The 19,467-nt window shown below is 40.8% G+C and overlaps 1 protein-coding gene across 1 annotated transcript; it reads right to left on the reverse strand.

Moving 5' to 3' along the window:
- Positions 1 to 1,250: 1,250 nt before the first annotated feature.
- LOC147445056 (thiosulfate sulfurtransferase 16, chloroplastic-like) lies at positions 1,251 to 3,448 on the reverse strand. The gene is made up of 6 exons (XM_086527536.1): positions 3,239 to 3,448; positions 3,055 to 3,162; positions 2,049 to 2,122; positions 1,854 to 1,924; positions 1,647 to 1,700; positions 1,251 to 1,520 (listed from the first exon to the last, which is right to left on the reverse strand). Exons 1-6 carry the CDS (start codon positions 3,385 to 3,387, stop codon positions 1,440 to 1,442), a joined length of 537 nt encoding a protein of 178 aa, XP_086383662.1. The 5' UTR covers positions 3,388 to 3,448; the 3' UTR covers positions 1,251 to 1,439.
- Positions 3,449 to 19,467: the final 16,019 nt, after the last annotated feature.

Below are 19,467 nucleotides of genomic sequence, written 5' to 3' on the forward strand. Positions count from 1 at the left end.
ACCAAAAGTAAAATGCTAAGTTAGCAAAAAGATATTACGGTCTTTTTAAAGTCTCAAAACCAATCAATGAGATGGCCTATCGACTCAAGTTGAGTCTAACCATTGGATCATTCACAATGCTTTTCATGTGAGTCTACTCAAGCCTTGCAAAGGCAAGCCACCAAAATAACCAATAATCAAAGAGCCACCAAAGATCGAAGACCAAGAAGAGGTATTGCAACCAGAATCGATTCTTTGACATGAAGACAAGGTGCTAAGACATGGTAAGATCATCCGACGATATCTTATTAAATTTTAAAACTATCCTTTTGAAGATACTAAATAGATGTAAGGAACACAGATTAAGGATAGTATGAACCTTGTCAATGCTTACAATGCTACACTAGAGTAAGCAAATGTAAATTCTTTCTAAATAAACAATGTTTTTGTTTCATAAGACTAATCCTCTTTTGTGCACAAATTTAAATAGTATGCATGCTTAGAATCATGTTTGTAATGATGACGTCACTCAAACACCAAGTAAAACTTGTCACTCTACTTGAGGAGTATGATATAGACTAAAGAGCAGACATGCTTGCGACAAGTAAGTCTCCCAAGCACCAAATGGACTAGTCATCCATTCTGGAATGATGTTGTAAAGAGATCCTCTACCCACTAAGAAACGTAGACTAGTGACTAAGACGATTATGGTTTCAAGAGAGAGGTAATGTCATAAAATATAGTATCTACCTATTCTAAAAAGACTCTCATATTGAACTTATCATTTAATATGGGGGAGACATGTGAATATTATGGAGCTTAGAAGACCTTAGGGTTAGCTTCCGATCTTTGTAGGGCCACTTCCTTTGGCTTTCTTCTTTGTGATCTGGCGGAGATCTCACAAAAGATGACATTCAAAATTCTCAGCACAAAGCCTCTTAACAAAAATTCACAGGTCAATTTTCAAGCCCATCATTCATCAACATACAAATCATCCATCGTCACTGACAAAAGGCAATTTAATTATCCAATACTCTGCTGAAACTTGTATAATCCTAGCAGACATCTATCAAATCCCACAGTTCTCCTTGTGCACCCTGAGTGCAGCTCTGAACAATTGACTGTGTAGCTCCACAGGCTTTTCTCCGGACATCTTCAACTTACATAACAAAATAAATGGATTGTGTAGTCCATGGATGTGACATAGCCCTGAAATCTGAGCTAGCAGCTGGTGCTCCAACAATCATGCAAACGGCTTAGCAACAAAGTGATTAAGCATGAAACCTGGCAAGAAACTCCATTATTTGTGACTCCTTTAAATCATCACTAGCGGTGGTATGTACATCCAAACAGGCAATGTTGAGGACCGCCCCAGCAGGGCAATTGCACTGTAGTAAGGTTCATGCATTTTTGCACAAACCAGGCCTTGTAGCTATACCAACTTTTAGTGAACAGTTCCATCATACACTTGTTTCAGTTGGCATTCCACTTCGCATCCATGCCATATATCCACCAGCCATGTCAGTGATTCCTGTATATGCCTGCAGTATCAATAAGAAAAAGAGATAATACTCTGCTGTGGCCTTCAAAACCAAGATGACACAGTTATTGCAAAGCGATAAAATTTATGGTATCTGTATAAACTAATATTATATCAAAAAACATACCGCGGCAACTAGTTCTTCTGCTGCCATCTGGGATCGCTTTCCCATCTGACAACCCTGAGAAATGGATATTTTTTAGGTGTATATCTACTGGGCCAAAAAACCTGTTTTAAGGTTTCAAGCACATCTCTTCCAGTCCTAATTTCATTCTTCTGTTCTTACAACACAGTAGCAAACCATCCAGCAAATGTGTGAGATCAGCATACTAACCACCACAATTTCATCATCTTTGCCAAACTTTGTCTCTACATCCTCCAGAAACTTCAGGTTCTTTGTCAAACCTTTAAAATAAGAATCAGAATTAGCACATAATTCTTTTTTTTTTTAAATGTTTAGAAGGAGGTTCCACCAAAATTATCCCCACAAACATGTGATACCCTGCCATTTCAAAACCTTAAAACATACCTGGACCCACTTTATACATGTAAGGAATATTCACTGCACCCTCTATGTGACCTGATGCAAATTCCTCAGCAGTCCTGTGAGAGGAAACTACAATATGCATCAAGTTGCTACATGCAAAATCAACATGTTGGAACAAAACGAATATTTGCTACATCACAGAAAGGAAATCATGAAATTTATGAATGACACTCATGGTATGCACCAAAGTACCAGACCACTTGAGTAGAGACATAGTAGAATAATGCGCACATTATGGTCATTTAAAGACAATTGATCTCTAAATATACACCTAACTGAATCCAGAACAAGCCCAGATACAAATGACACAAGCATGGGCGACTTGGGTTGTTCTCTTCATTTTTGACAAAGCATAAGCATTAGTCACCAACATGTTGGTTCAGAAACATAATTTGGTATACAGAGGATATGGAGCAATACAGGTTGGTCACTACAAGTACGGGGTCCACCTTGACATGCATCAATCAAATAGGCAAGCAACAAGAAATGGAGTTGCAGCATCTACTTTATCCTGAGTCAAACCACAGAGGAGGAAAACAACATTAAATCAATTTGCAGCATCAACTGTATCCTGACAAGTCTCATGACAAAAGTGAAAATAAGTACGTAGTTAAGGAAAACAGATAAAAAGCTTGAAAGAAAGAATACAATAAATACGGCGAATCGCCTTGTAAAAGTTGAGGCAATTCCAATTTCTGACCGGATGTGGAACCACATGGCTATTTCTACATCACCTTAAGCAAACAAAAAAGTACACACCTCACTTCTGTGTTTGAAGGAGAAAACTCAATGGTCTACATCTACATAAAGTACATAGCACCCATTGTCTGTGTGTCAGCTGCAAGCTTCCAAACACAAAGGCTTGAAATGCAGAAGGTAGCCATTCCAACATACTGTTGGCACGCAGATGCTGTATCAGGCTTTGAACTCAGCTAAATTTTTGGGGTCCCTGCCTGCAACTGGATGCATATCTGTATTCGCATCATACCTGACATCAAGGTACCGATGCCCTGCATTTAGGAGCTCGTGAGCAACTTGAACAGGAACAGCTTTAATGGGGGAGCATTGACTACTTTCAGACGACAGCGCCCGCGCCCTGCTCATGGAGAAGAAGAACGCCTGAAGCAGAAAATCACACTTATACTGCGTCAGAGGCGTGAATGGTTGCTTACCTGGTTGGCATGTGAGAAGCGAGAGCTAGAGATGAGAGGGGCCATTTAAAGACAGGGAAGCACGAGGCGAGCGGTCGGGGAGGGCGGACGTGCAGTGCAGGGTGATTAGCTCTTCCGCTACAGCACAGCTTCCTTATCAAGGTCTCCATTTGTTCTTATGAATCAACACAACCTCGACCTGTTCTTTCCAGGTGGATCGCACAGATATATTGGCACCCGCCAGAGTTGGTAATTCTTGGTAATTACTATTACTATTGCTGATAGTAGGTGCTACGATTTTTTTAAAAGAAAATAGGATGCGAATCAAACGAGATGCGAATGCTATCGCTCACTCTCTCTCGACTGAAGCATGGATGCCCTTTCTATTCCAAGCCAAGCGTGCTACAGCTGCATGCAGCAAGAGCCCTCCCTTGACATCTGCATGATACGAGGGCAGTGACCTCTCTCTCTCTCTCTCTCTCTCTCTTATAAGCAATCTCGGCGTGAATTCTCTATTGTTAGGCAGGGATTGTTGCGACTGGTACCAGGAAGGGGGATCTTGCTCTCTCGTAGTGTAGACTGTTGATAAAGAGAGGCAGATGCGTAGAGTGCAGAGACACGGTAGACATGGCTCCATGCAGTGCTTAAGAGAGTGGCGGAAGCGACGCGTGTGGGAGGAGGGTGCCGGGACGGCGAGCCGAACATTCTCACTTGATGGATTTTATTTGAAGTTGAGCGAGTAGGAGCGAATGAATACATATCATGTGCTGTGCTTAGAGCACTCTCCGGTCCTCTATGGTTGATCCAAGCTTCTTAACTCCTCCACTCTCAATAATGTGATTGTGGTGGCATTATGGATGCATAATTGCTCTTTACCTTGTGTGTGGCCTTGGTCCTTGGGTCTTTTCTCACATTTGTTTTGTTCCTTTTTTCTTAATGGTTGAAGATGGGACATCTGCACTCTATTAGGTTGTAGAAGCTCTTCGGTCACTTTTGTGGCCTCCTCATCGCTGAGTGGTTTGTTGGTGGAGAAGAAGGTGGGTATGGTACCCTAGCTACCTCTTCATCTCTCTCTTTATATAATCTTTCTCTTTCTTCTTGCTCTTTCTATAACCTTTCACTTCTTCGCTCTTAGTTCGCTATTTTTCTAACTCGACACTTTCATTCCGCTACCTTTGAGCTTCCTCATGTTGTTCTTTCTCTCTTTGTGCTTGTAGCATCCTGTCTTGCTCTTGATGAAACCTCCCTTGGGCAAAGCTTTTGTCCCTCTTCTTCATTTTTTGAACTTATTTCGTTCTACCAACCTTGCCTCTCGAGCCCTCACTACTTCTAGGTTATCTTGTGACCTTAGCTTGGCAAGTGATACTTTTACTTGCTCTTCTTTATGTTTTTCCCTTTTTTTTCTACACTTCTTGGCAAGGTTTTTCTTCACTTCTTTCTTGTCTAATGTCATGAAATTAGTATCTTTCAAAGCCTCTTTGAGTAGAGGTCCCTCTTCCTAGTCATCTCTTCCTTACTACTTGGTGAAGATACATTGGTATCTATTGCTTCATCATTTTCACTACTATTTAGCTTAAGGATTTATTTTGTATTTTAGTTGGTCTTGTCAATCCTAATACCTAGTAGCATAATTGTAATTATGCATCAAAATCAAGATTATTTAAAGAGATGTATCTCTGTGTGTACTCATTACAAATACTCACATAATAATTGCTAGAGAGAGAGAGAGAAAGAGGACCTAATTTATGGAGCAAATACACTCCAAAAGGATTGTATTAATTTAAATCTCTCTATTGGAGAGACTTGGAATCGATACACGTGTTTCGATTTAAATACCCTCCAAAAGGATTGTATTAATTTAAATCTCTCTATTAGAGAGACTTGGAATCGATACACGTGTTTCTTGTAGCCATGCTCATCTTGCATCAAGGGGATTGACCAAAATTTGATAGCATATGTCATAATAACTAATATCTAATTCTCCTAAATTATTTTCTCATGTTAAAATGATCGTTTAATATGGGGAAGTACCGGGGGAGAAAAAGCTAGAATATTGATTAGGCTGGCAGACCGGTCATAGTAGGGATCCAAAGGAGGGAAATACTTAATATCGATTGAGTAGACTGAGTTGACTTTTTCAGGCAGGTTAAGGACAACATCAGATAGGGAATTGACCACCCACCATGATTGTAGCTTAATATTGAAACATAGGAGAGCTTTTTGATTTAGTAGGTGAGCTCAATGTTTTAGGCATGGAATACAAGTTTTTAGTATGTTAGCAAAAAGTAGTGAAGCTTCAATAAAGCAGCACAGGTGATCCATCTGAAGGCTTCTTATGAGCTTATGTAGCCATGAGATATGGGAGGGGGAGATGGTTTTGGGCTTGGAATTTACCCAAGAAGGATTGAATTTCCTATAAAGTGGTGAAGGGGGAATTGTTACTAGGTAGGAAGTCATTACCTTCCAAGCTCTTCCAAGCTTCTTGTATTATAAAGGATGGGCAGATGAATACGGGGTTGTTAGCTGCTTTGTTTAGGAAAGTAATAAAGAACTTGCTCTTTAGACTATCAATGTAGGGATCCAATGGGGTTATCATTTTTGAGGACATTTTTGTTGGGAGGGAAGTTTCACAGTACTTCCAAAAAAGACTTTTAATATAATCCTCATGTAAGTGAGGAGGTAGTATCACAATGCCCTCTCTTATGACTTTCAAAAGACAAAGCCATAGTTCATTGGTGGCAATTTGTCTACATAAGGGTTGAGTGGGAATGTGATTCGGTCCTTTTACGTGTGTGCCTCTTAAGAGGTTATCCTCAAGAAGCATGAGATAAAAAGACAACACGTGTTTAAAACCTTGGTGATGACCAAGCACTGCTTTAGTACAATGACATAGAGGTGCCATAGGGCGAGTAAATACATCCTTAGCATTACATACCATAAGCTTGATGGGGTCAAGAAAATACCATGCAAAACATATGTCATCCCATATTTCATTAGTGTGATGTTGAGTCCCTACAAAAATACCCCAAAAAAAGCTTTAACAAACCTTAAGTCCATGAAGGCTTCCGATAGGAAGTGAAAGATAATGCGGTTTCTAGGTTGAGTTTGGGGGATTAATCTTCGGCCAACTTCATCTTTGATAGTGACCTATAGCCATTCAAAAATATAATAGATTTTTAGCACTAGGGTATTATCATAATAACTAATATCTAATTCTCTAAAATAATTTTCTCATGTTAAACTGATCATTAGGTTGGCAAACTGGTCATAGTGGGGATCCAAAGGAGGGAAAATAGGGAACCAAAGGGGGGGCCATTTGCAAAATAGCAATGTGCATCAATGGGCTTCAAAGACCCTAAGGTTCAGCCCATTAAGACTTCCAAAATGCTAAGGTTCCAAAATTCAAAGGTAATGTTCAATGGTTGATCAAGCCTTAGGGTAAATTGAATGTTGGAGTCTTCCCACATCCCTATCTAGGAGAGGGCGAGCCTTTTATGTAGGGGATGAGAGAGAAACACACACACACACACACACACACTCTCTCTTGCAAGCTCCCTTTACACAAAGGGCATAGTGGACACATGTTGGCTCCCTAGCCCAGTTGCCGCCAAGATGCATTCAAATCCTATTGGATGGCCATAGAGGTGGACCAATGAGAATTAGGCTAGAGTAAATTTAGTTTAATTTATTTAAAAACACTCGATAAAAGAACCAATAGAAATAAGCTCTCTAGAAGCCTATTGGACAGTCTCCCAAGGGGTCCAATGAGCATTCAGCAGCCCAATGGCTTGCCTGATTCCTATTGGCCAGAAGACTAAGAGGTCCAATGAGAGTTTAATTGCATTATTTAAATACCTAAAGCTCTCACAAAAGGGGAAAGGGGGACACATGTCACAAGGCTATCACTCATGCTTCTTAATTGTCATTGGCTAAGCTTTGCAGGCGCCAATAGGATGCCAGCATGAGCAAATAGCAAGAGGGGTCGACCAAGAGAGAGAGGGGGCTGAATTTTTCAAGGTATTATCACACACACACTCACACAATCTCATGTGTGAAGTAAAGAAGACTATCTCTCCTTCTCAATCTTTAATGGAAAGCTCATCATCTACTCCAAAGCTTGTGAGAAGGGAGGCCTACACCACAACTCTTGGCTTTGTGATGCAAATCCAACCAAGATCCTAGCTCCAATGCATGCTCATCTCCTCTACCATGCTAATTACTAAGCTATTAAGAGTGAATATGTGAGGAAACATACTTCTTTCTCGTAAGAATACTCCTTCTTCCTCTCAATCTACTCTCATACCCCGCTAACTCTCACCATCTTCAAAGGTGTGTGAGGTCTTGGGTCTGAGATCGTGAGGGAATTGATGTTGTGTTTTCAAGTGTAAGCTTGGTGCTTGAATCTTCCATCCTCATTGCACCAGCAATTTATTGAAGGAACACAAAGTATTGTATTGTAAAATGTCTCCCTTGATGGGGAAAACCTATAATACAAAGCCTTTTGGAGGGGGGACCGGCTCCATGTAAATCAGGCCCTCAGCTGTTGTCAATAGCTTAATTTCTCTCTCTTTTTGAAGTATTGTTCATGCCTATCTAACTAGGTGTTATTCTTTTGTTACTCTCTCTATCCAAGCACTCTTGCTATGCTCATTAGGAATCTATTCTAATGAAATGCTCACTATGTCTATGTTATTTTTCGCAACACACAAGTTACTAGAACATTAAATGTTACATTGGTATCAGAGCACAAGGTTTCTCTTTTCTTGGTCAAGAAGAGAGGTCCTCAAGCTAACTATAAATGGTTGGTATGATTAATTGCAATTGAGTACGTAGAATATGGTTTTTTTAGCCTTGCAGTGCGCCTGCTTCGTGCACATAACAGGGCATCACCGTCGAGAGCTATGGTCTAAATAGTAGAGTCCTACGGGGCTTGCCTACGGCTTGACCACTATTGAGCTATTAGAAGCTTGACAGGAGCCGGTACTGTTTTGGTGGTGAAAGACCCTCTCTTTTATTCCTTGCAATTAATGATATTCAAGCCACCGGTACAGGAGCTTGAGTGCTTTTCTAAAGAGTTTAAGAGGAGTAGCAACTAGGGCTTGAAGTGCCAAAGTACACCTTAAAAAAATTTACACCTAAAAGTTGTTAGAATGGCTGACAATAGTAAAGAGAGTAAAATTAATGTTGATAGCTTTGATTTTGCTAATGAGCAGGCTACTAATGATGCCCGTATACTTGTTAATTACCTTGTTACTAGGCTTCAACAAGCCATGGGCAATCCATCCCTCCAAAGTGAAGTGCACAGCAGCTACGTGCTCATGGGATTCTCCAAACTCCCCACCAAGAAGAGAGAGTACCTAGGAAGCATCCTTGTGAGACTTCCAAAAGAGACCTCTCTCCGATAAGGGAAGAAGAAGAGGATCCGTACGAAGGGCTCAAAAATCTACTACTTGATGATGCATCTCCTTCCCAAAGGAGAACTCAAGTTTCAATGGTAGAGACCGCACCAAAAGAACGAGAAAGAAGTGAGTCTCCTGCCATCTCGACGGAGATAGCTCCATGAAAACAGCGGGAAAAACACTCTCCAAGACCCCCTAAACAGAGAAATTCTCCACACCATAATTCAAAGAGGGACGACAAAAAACAAGAGAAGACAAAGGCGAGAAAGAGACCAGGATCCCCATCATCAGGCACATCACCTTTGAAAAGGTTTCAAGAGACTCACATGAAATGCATTGTGAATCCTCCAAGTGTCAGGCAGTTTCAGTCGAAAGGACATTGATCATTTTAGATCTCAAAAGGTCCGTAGTATCGCATACTAAGCTTTCACCCTCTTCTCCATCTTCTTCATCCTCTTCCTCTTATGAAGAAAGTGATGGTACACAGACAAGGAGGAACAAGGGAAGAAAAAGGCGAGAAAGAGGTCCACCCCTTCTCCATCCTCCTCAAATTCTTCCTCCTCTGAAGAAAGTGATGGTGCACCTTTTGAACCACCAAAAAGAAGAGGCCATAGGAAATCCTATGCCGCGTGGAAGAGGTCATCCAAGCTCATTAAGTTCAAAGAGGGAGGAAAGAACATCTCTTTCCTTACCTACGATGGCACCTTTGGTGCTACTGACAAAGTCTTGGCCTTCATCCAACAATTCAATGCGGCGTTTGGAGATGAGGGCTTCACGGAGTCCTCTAAGCTACACCATGTAGCTATGCATTTTCAAAAGTTTGCCAGGCAATGGTGGTCTAGCCTACGGGCAAACGGTGAAGCTCCACGAACATGGAAAGATTTAAGAGCATCCATCATGAAGCAGTTTTTGGCTACCGATGCCAAAGACAAAGTATTCATTGAATGGCGAAGCTTGAAGCTCTCTCCCTCTACAAATCTATTCACAAATATGTAGATAAGTTTTGGGACTTACATCTCAAAGCCACTGTCTTCAAAAATATGGATTTTGGAGAGCAAAAACAACAATTTTGTGGGGGTTTAACTGAAGATATGGCGGAGTATGCCAACTCCCAAAGGCCACGCACCATATCTGCAGTCATACACCATACCATGGTGGCTTCACAAATCAATTTCCAACAAGGGGCTAAGAGAAATCTTAAGCCCATGCAGAACAAGACCGTAATAATGAGCCCAAGGGGAAGGAGAATGTCCAAAAGTCTCCTAAAGGCAACGCCAACAACAACAAAGCTAAGGAGAAGGGAGTTTATAAAGACAAAAATAAACTCTCTCCTGAAGAGCTTGAGCATTATTGTAAAGATAACTGCTGTTTCAAGTGCAGGGAGCAAGGACATGCCTATCGTGCTTGCCCCCACAAGAATACACGAAATGAGCCTCCTAGAGCTACCTTGGTCGAAATCCAAGAAGAGGATGCTCACCACAAAGGATCTCCTCTATGCCATGCTTGGGGAAAGGTAAGAGAACATGATGATTTTATTCTCTTTGACCCTGGTTCTACTCACAATTTCATATCCACAGAGTTGGCCACCAAGCTAGGCATCCAAGCCTATGAGACGGGAGATGTCCTACCCACCGATGGTGCTTTCAAGGGGCAAGAAGCCTCAGTCACTCCCTTAATTGGGAAATTGAGGCTCCATGTCCAAAGATATGTGGACAAGGAGGACTTCTTTATCTCTCCTCTCATGCACAAGGATGTAATCCTAGGGGAACCATGGTTTGCCATGCGAATGTTAAATTCCTTGAAAGGCAAATCTACTTTAGGTTCAGGGAAAAAGGGGAAAAAGATATGTACATAGATGCTAAGGAGTTGGGTAATACCATACCCATTGTACATACGCAAGCTTTCAATAAGTCAATAAAGAGCTCTATTTTTGTATACAGGACTTTTGTTAAAGATTCTCAAAATGAACCTAATGCTTTAGCAGAAGAAAATATTAACAATCACAAGGAATTAGAGTTATCCAATTTTCTCTAGGTATTTCAAGATGTTTTTATTGACGATGTCCCTTGTGAACTACCTCCTAAACGAGGCAATGATGACCATGCAATTGAACTTCTTCCACGAAGTTCACCGCCTAATAAACCTCCTTATAGAGTTTCTCAAGTTCAACAAGAGGAGATTATGCGGCAAGTGCATGAGTTAGTTGAGAAGGGCATTGTTAGGACTAGCTCATCTCCATTTTGTTCACCCGTGTTATTAGTGCAAAAGAAAGACAACACATATAGTATGTGTGTTGACTATAGAGCACTAATTAAGAATAGGTTTCCCGTTCCACGGGTAGAAGACCTATTTGATAAGCTCCAAGGGTCGACCTACTTCAATAGGATTGACCTAAAAAGTGGCTACCATCAAATAAGGATAGTTGATCAAGACATTGTAAAGACCACATTTCGCACTGCGTTTGGTCTTTATGAATACATTGTCATGCCTTTTGGCTTTTGACCAATGCACCAACCACATTTAACCGCTTGATGGAGAAGCTATTCAGGCCTCACCAAACCTTTACTGGAGTGTTCTTTGATGATATAATCATCTACTCTAATTCACTAGATGAACACAAGCAACATCTCCATGTAATATTCGAAAGAAAAGTGAGTTTTTCTTACAAGAGATTCAATATTTAGGTCACATTATCTCTCAAGATGGCATCCAAATGGATCCATCAAAGCTAGAGGTAATAAAAGGATGGCCTAATCCAAGGAATTCACATGAACTAAGAAGCTTTATAGGTATGTGTGCATACTATAGATGCTTCATAGAAAAGATATTGCAAATTGTTGGACCATTACATGACCTAACAAAGAAAAACGTTAGGTATACATGGTCTACCAAGGAGAACAATGCTTTCAAAAAGCTTAAAGAAAAGCTTACCTCTCAACCTGTGCTTACACCATCAGATCTCTCAAAGCCATTTGACATCCAATGTGACGCTTGAGGTGATTGCCTTGTAGTTATTTTACTCCAAGAAGGGCATGCCATAGCCTATGAAAGTCGAAGGCTCGAACCTGTTGAGCAAGCTCTATGCATATATGAAAAGGAACTCCTCGCAGTTCTACATGCCTTAGACTCGTGGAAGCACTATTTATTGGGGACTCCTTTCATTCTGTGGACGGATCACCAAAGCCTTAAGTACTTCATGATGCAGACCAGGCTCTCCGACAAACAAATGAGGTGGGAAAATTTCCTTTCTCAATTTCATTTTCATATTGCTCACATTGCTGGCAAGCATAATCAAGTAGCCAATGCACTCTCAAGACGGCCAAGAGTGAATGCAGTTTCCATAGCAACTCACAATGATCTAACTTCTATGATAGATGAGTGCGCTATCAATCTCGATTTTAGAGATGTGATTTCAGCCCTTGCACTAGGGAAGAAAGAGGAACCATTTACCTTACAACATGGTTATATTCTCTATGGCAATAGACTATGTGTTACTAACTCACTACGTGAGAAAGTAATGTATGAATCTCACGCTCCTCCTTATGCAGAACATAGTGGGATTCAGTCTACCCTAAAAGAGATAGAAACATATTTATATTGGCCTACCATGAAAGCAAACATACAAGAGTATGTTTCAAAATGTGTGGTCTGCCAAAAGAGGAAGTTTGATAGAGGGAAGCAACCTGGATTGCTTCAACCTTTGTCAATCCCTAATTCACCATGGGGGAGCATATCCATGGATTTTATCTTTGGATTGCCTAAGTCTATCCATGGGAACACGGGAATATGGATGATAGTAGAAAGATTCAACAAACAAGCTCATATTATACCTGTCAAAAAGACCATCAAAGCCCATCAAATGGTAACCCTCTTCATATCACAAATCTTCAAGTACCATGGCTTGCCAATGTCCATAGTGTCGAATAGAGATCCTAGAATGACCAATAATTTTTGGAAGGGTCTCTTTGAGAATTTAAGGGCAAGGCTAAACTTCGCTTTGGCCTATCACCTGCAAACGGATGGCCAAATGAAATAGCTAACCTAAAAATTCTTGATCTACTAAAAGCCTATGTAACGGGATAATTGGGCCAGGTGGCACGCTACTGCTGTATTTGAACATTTCTTTATGGCCATGATAAAGGGTAATACATTATAGTTGTTGCTTACTCACTAGCGGTTGTTGTTCCCTTTGGTGCTTGGTAACTGTTTTGATCTAGTGCCTAGGTTGGTTTTGTGAGCAGAATGGGGTTTTACCATTACACAATGATCTTTGACATCATTATGGTATGGGAAGTTGCCATGACTGCATTCTATGATGACTTTTTGGACTATTCACAAATTATGGTTAATTTGCTGCTTATCAGTATTCGCATGGGCAGTATGGTTTTTTTATTTAATTATGGGGAAAACAGGGCTTGGCCCTACTGCATACGGGTGGTTGATGGTTTTTTATGGCCCTACTTCTTTTAGATACTAGTTGAATGTCTAAAACCGTCGTGATAAAGTGCTACAAGGATCCCCCTTATTTTCATTCACATAAGGGATTGATAACTGTATAGCATAATTATTTTTTAGTTAGACTCATGTTCTAACTCGATTCAGCAAGGGCATCTTGCCACCTGGGTTGGCCAAAATGATGTATAAGGTAAGTGACATGCAAATTGGTTGATTTGGATACCATGGTAGGCCTAAACTTTACCCGACTTAAAACAAACATTGAACTAGCCTATGGTTGGATTGGAACTATTCTTTTTCATAAACTTCATATGATGGTGCTTTCATTGATCTAGGAAGATAAAAACTGTGATAATAAAAGTGGGGAGATTCAGACACTTGGATTAGAAGGGGTGATGGCCTTCTAATCAGAATAATATAAAATTCTTCTCTAAATCAAAAACTTTGGGTTCTTTTTTGAAAAACATTTGTCCACATAATTACTATGGACTTAGCTTGCAATTTTTTTTCAAAAAAGCTTGTAAGATGGACATGGATAACAATTGGTATAGTCCATTGATATCTGTAAAACACATCCAAGGCTAACATATTTGTTGTTTTGTTTGGATGGATGCAGGTAAGGACTCTATCTTATCTTGGAAGGTTTTCTTTAGCTTTGGCAAGCTGTCCTACATTGGATTACACATTCACTTACTGCTTGGGAAGTTCTTATGTTGTTTGTATATTGGAATGAGGCCTCATTCTTACAAACATTGTACAAAAATAACTCTAAGGTTGAGTTGTTTTTGTACTTATCATTTCCTTTTTTCTAAAGCCAACTGTCTTTTGAATGTAAAAAGTTTAATTATGTCGTATTATTTATGGTAAAACAGCTACACACACACACACTCATTCTCATGGTGAAAGGGATAGTTCTTGAACTTAATAAGATACCGTCGGATAATCTTATCGCCTCTGAATACTTTGTCTTCATGTCGGAGAATGGACTCGGGCGGCAGCACCTCTTCTTGGTCCTCGATCTTCGGCGGGTCTTGAATAGTTGGTTCTTGAGGTGGCTCTCCTTTGTAAGGCTTTAGTAGGCTCACACGGAAAGCATTGTGTAATGAGCCAATGACTGTGCAGCTTGAGTTGATAGGCCATCTCGTTGATTGGTCTAAGAATCTGGAAGGGACCATAGTACCTTTTTGCTAACTTAGCATAGTATTTTTGGTGTCCCGTAGGATTCTTTCCCGTCGTGTGCCTTAATCGAGCCTTGGGAAATTTAAGCAAGACCCAATCATTTTCTTTAAAGGCTTGGGCTCTTTTGTGCTTATCAGCAGCAGCCTTTTGCCTTTACTGTGAGATAGAGATAGCATCCTTAATCTTTTGGAAAGATTCTTGTAGGTCTCGGCTATACTCATCTGTAGCGCAGATCTTCCCATGTACCTTAAGTAGCATGGGGCTTTTGGATCTTTCCTCAATTACCTCGAAAGGTGCTTTTCTCGTGGAGCATGTACAATATTATCGCAGGCATCCTCCACTAAGGGTAAGTACTTCTCCCATTGGGACCTTTGATCTACTTCCACAAAAAAATTTCACTATCGTGTGCAGAGGGTGGGACAAAACCACCCCATTTCAAGCTCCCAACAAAATAAAAAACATAAGGTTGATCCAGTCATAGAACCAAAGCCCATGCAAAAAAGGCACCAGTTAGCATGCCAACCTACAATCATATTAGCAAGCACCATAAAAATGTCTATTCATACCAGTTATCAGGGAAAAGCCGTAACCAAACTAGTGGTTAGTCAACCAAATAGTAGCTAGTAGGTAGGTTTCCTTTTTTTAAAGGAAAACCAGAGTTTAAAAGTGGCAACAGGTAGTAAGCCATACCAAAAAAGAACCACCATTATGGAATCCTCAACAGAACTAACACGAAACAGATAGCAATCAGAATCCCAATATTGTGATTAAAGCCTTGCAGAAAAAATAACCCATTGTTCCTTATTATACTGTATGAAAACTACTCAAGGTGTCATGCCTTTTAAAGTAGTACAGACATATTGCCCTAAAAACGTAGGTGCGAAAAAAACTATCAGTAAAAGTAGCCGACCTGTGTTACTTGTGTTGTGAGCTCCATACTTCGGTGCAGTAGAGATATAGACATGCAATCCTATTTTATGCAAAAAACGGAGCACAAACAAAGCTAAGTGAGGGGCAGAGTTGCACCCTCACCTTTTAGATAGAGGAGGGAGGGAGGTCGCCATAACTGCATAGCGCGCAGGTTGCCATGAATGGAGAGATCCGCAGCTGAGATGGTGAGGCTGCCTGCAAGGTGTAATGAAGAGGCAACCCAAGTGCTTTCACGGTCGGGTTAATCTGAGGCAGTACCACGATGTTGCACAAATGTTTTTAGAAGTGCCACGCTCCATGGTGGAGACCATAGGAGGTAGGATTCAATAGAATCCCAAGAGCTAAGTAAGCTCGGGATTGCTTTATAAAGGTAGGTGATACAGTGTGTGTGACTATTAGCCCGGGCAGAAAAACCACCACCACAACATGTCCTTTGTAATTTAGAAGGGCCAAGTCCCATGGTGGAGACTCAACAAATTGAAGCTTTAGGAGCGAGAAACCAATAAGTTTAGGGGTTTTAAAGTACTACAATGTGTGTGTGTGTGTGTGTGTGTGTGTGTGTGTGTGTGTGTGTGTGTGTGTGTGTGTATGAGAGAGAGAGAGAGAGAGAGAGAGAGAGAGAGAGAGAGAGAGAGAGAGAGAGAGAGAGAGAGAGAGAGAGAGAATATGGTCAAGCTACCCCCCTCCTTGCTCGGATCGACCCCTCTTCCTGTCTCAAGCTTAAAGTTGATTGGACCTTCTCTAGACCAACCAATCACATGCATTAGACATATCAAGAAACCATGGTAGCATTTGGACAAGTGTCCTCCTTTCCACTTTGCGAGAAAGGGCTTGAAGCTTTCTTAAACAATTAATTAAATAAACTAAATTTTCATTGGACCCCTTTAGAGGTCAAGCAATAGGCTCTAGGCACTACATGAGGACATCATGTGTAGGTGCTTGACATGTGTCCTTGTTGCCTCTTAGGTCTTGGGCTTGCCTTGAGTGAGAGTGTGTGTGTTCTTTCTCATGCCTCTAGCTTTAGGGCTCGCCCCCCTTCTTGTAGGGATCATGTTGAATTCGGAACACCTCACCCCTTGAGAACCTTGGTCATGAAGCCCCTCAAGCACCTTAGTGATAAAACATGACAAGCACCTTAATCAGTAAGCAGGACAAGCACCTCAAGCTTGGGTCGGGTTCCCACCTCAAGCTCAGCCCTAGCTTGCCTAAGGTCCTGGCCTAAGGACTTTTAACACCAACCATTTGAGGTCTCTAATGAAGCTAACCCAAAGGTCTTTCAAGCTCCATTAGCTAGAATCACTCTTTGACAAACCATCTCTCATTTGGAGTCGACATTGGTCCCGCACTGAGATAGATCCATAAGCACATGTCTATATTATAACTTTTGTTCCCGATTATTCTCCCACATTAAATGATTAGTTTAATATGAAGAAATCATTTGGGTTAGTTAGATATTAGATTTTATGACATTACCTCTCTCTTGAAATCTTAGTCATCCTCGACTATGATCTAGAGGAGATAAAGCCTTAGTCATTAGTCTATGTTTCTTAGTCGGTAGAGGATCCCTTTTTACCCTACGACATCATTCCAAAATGGATGACTAATTCATTTTGTGCTTGGGAGACATAGATGCCGCAAGCATGTCTGCTCTTGAGCCCATATCATATTCCCAAAGTAGAGTGACAAATTCTACTTGTTTGAGAGACGTCAATAAACATGATTGTAAGCATGCATAGTACTTAAATTTGTGCACAATAAAAAGAGAACTAGTCTTATAAGGCAAAAAGATTGACCATTTAAAATAAACATTTACATTTGCTTACTCTAATGTGCAAGCATTGACAAGTCCCTAAGCTGTGTTCCTTGCATCCATCTAGCATCTTCAAAAGGATAATTTTTGAACTTAATAAGATATTGTCGGGATAATCTTAGCATGTCTTAGTACCTTGTCTTCATGTCGAAGAATCGATTCGGGTTGAAGCACCTCTTCTTGATCTTCAATCTCGAGCGGGTCCTCAATGATTGGTTCTGTGGTGGATCTCCTTTGTAAGGCTTAAGTAGGCTCACATGAAAAGCGTTGTGAATGAGCCAATGGTTGGGCAACTTGAGTTGATAGGCCATCTCGTTGATTGGTTTTAGGATTTGAAAAGGACCATAGTATCTTTTTGCTAGTTTAGCATAATATTTTTGTTGGCCCGTAGAATTTTGTCGTAGTTTGCGTCAATTGAGCCTTGGGAAATTCAAGTAGGACCCAATCATTTTACTTGAAAGCTAAGGCCCTTCTGTGCTTGTTAACATTAGCCTTTTTTACCTTTGCTGTGAGATGGATAAAGCCTCCTTAATCTTTTGGAAAGATTCTTATAGGTCTCGACTATACTCACCGGCAGCGAAGATCTTCCCATGTACCTTAAGTAGCAAGGGACTTTTGGGTCTTCTTTCAATGATTTTGAAAGGTGCCTTTTCTGTAGTAGTATGGAGAGTGTTATTGTACGCATACTCTACAAGAGGTAGGTATTTTTCCCATTGTGAACGTTGATCTAGAATCATAAGGTTGGCTATTTCACTTTGGCCATACGTTTGTGGGTGATAGGCCAAAGAGAAATTAAGCCCAATCAAAGAGACCCTTCCAAAAATTATTGGTCTTCAAGAATATCTATCCGACACTATTGATGTTGGCAAGCCATGGTGTTTAAAAACTTGGGATATGAAGAGGGTTGCCATTTGGTGTGCCTCTCCAAGAAGAGAGAGAGCTCAAGTATAAAATGCGCTTGTTTTCTGTATTCCCATGGATGGACTTGGGCAATCCAAAGATAAAAGCCATGGATATGCTCTCCCATGGTGAATTTGGAATTGGCAAAGGCCGGAGCAATCCAGGTTTCCTCCCCCTATCATACTTTGTCTTTTGGCATACCACACATTTTGACACATAGTCTTGTATGTCCGTCTTCATGGTAGGCCAATAGAAATACGTCGTTACTCCGTGAAGGGTAGGTTGAATCCCTTGATGCCCCGCATAGGGAGAAGCATGGGATTAATACATCACTTTCTCACGAAGAGAGTGAGTAACACATAGCGAAGGAGTACGAGCGGAAGTGTGACGCGAGAGAGAGTGCGAGAAGAAGAGCACGACGATATGGTGAACTCGCTCTACTGTAATGTGTAGAGCATAGTGAGTTCTTATTAGGTTTATACAAAAGAATATGTGTACATACCTGGCGGCCCGCCCACTTACCTGGATGACCACATTGGGCTTTATACCCCAACAACCTCCCACTTAAAGTCCAATGTGGTACTTTAAGTGTGAGAGAAGCTACTATACAAGCTAATATACAAGAGATGTAGAGAAGTGATGTACTACCCTACACCTAACTGCTTGCGAAAATGTGCAAAGCTCTCTGAGGGAAGTCCTTTTGTAAGTAGATCAGCAGGATTTTCTGTGGTGTGAACTTTGACAAGCTGAAGTTGCTTATCCTCGAGCATTTCCCTAATGAAATGATACTTCACATCCACATGCTTTGTCTTTGAGTGATAAATTGGATTCCGAGCCAATTGTATAGCACTTTGACTATCACAATATAACATAGGCATCTCTTCTTTGATTCCCAAATCTGTTACTAGTCGATTAAGCCAAATTGATTCTTTGCATGCCTCTGATGCTGCAACATATTCAGCCTTTGTAGTAGACTGAGTAACACAATCTTGTAATCTAGAACGCCATGATATTGCTCCGCCAGCCAATGTAAAAACATACCCTGACGTAGACCTTCGGTTGTCTAAGTCACCTGCATAATCTGAGTCTGTAAAACCCTTTACACTTAGCTCCTGACTCCCATAGCATATACACATACTCTTTGTAGCTTTCAGGTATCTCAATATTCCTTTCACTGCCTCCCAATGTTTCTTGCCTGGGTTTGACATGTATCGACTTACTACTCCCACTGCAAATGCAATGTCTGGGCGAGTAGCAATCATTGCATACATTAAACTACCCACTGCAGACGCATATGGAATCTTATCCATTTCAGCCTGTTCTTCCTCAGACACAGGAAAATCTTGTTTGCTAAGTTCCACATATGGTGGCAATGGAACACTCAATGCCTTTCCCTTCTCCATATTGAAACGTTGCAAAACCTTGTCAATATACTCTGTTTGAGATAACCAAATCAACTTCTTTGATCTGTCTCTCTCAATGCGCATACCAAGTATATGACTTGCCTCACCCATGTCTTTCATGTCAAATAATTTTGCCATTTTTGACTTCAAAACTGAAATTTCTTCCAAGTGCTT

This window comes from Adiantum capillus-veneris, chromosome 13, assembly GCF_014529385.1.
Source record: "Adiantum capillus-veneris isolate H3 chromosome 13, ASM1452938v2, whole genome shotgun sequence".
Taxonomy (NCBI): Eukaryota; Viridiplantae; Streptophyta; class Polypodiopsida; order Polypodiales; family Pteridaceae; genus Adiantum; species Adiantum capillus-veneris.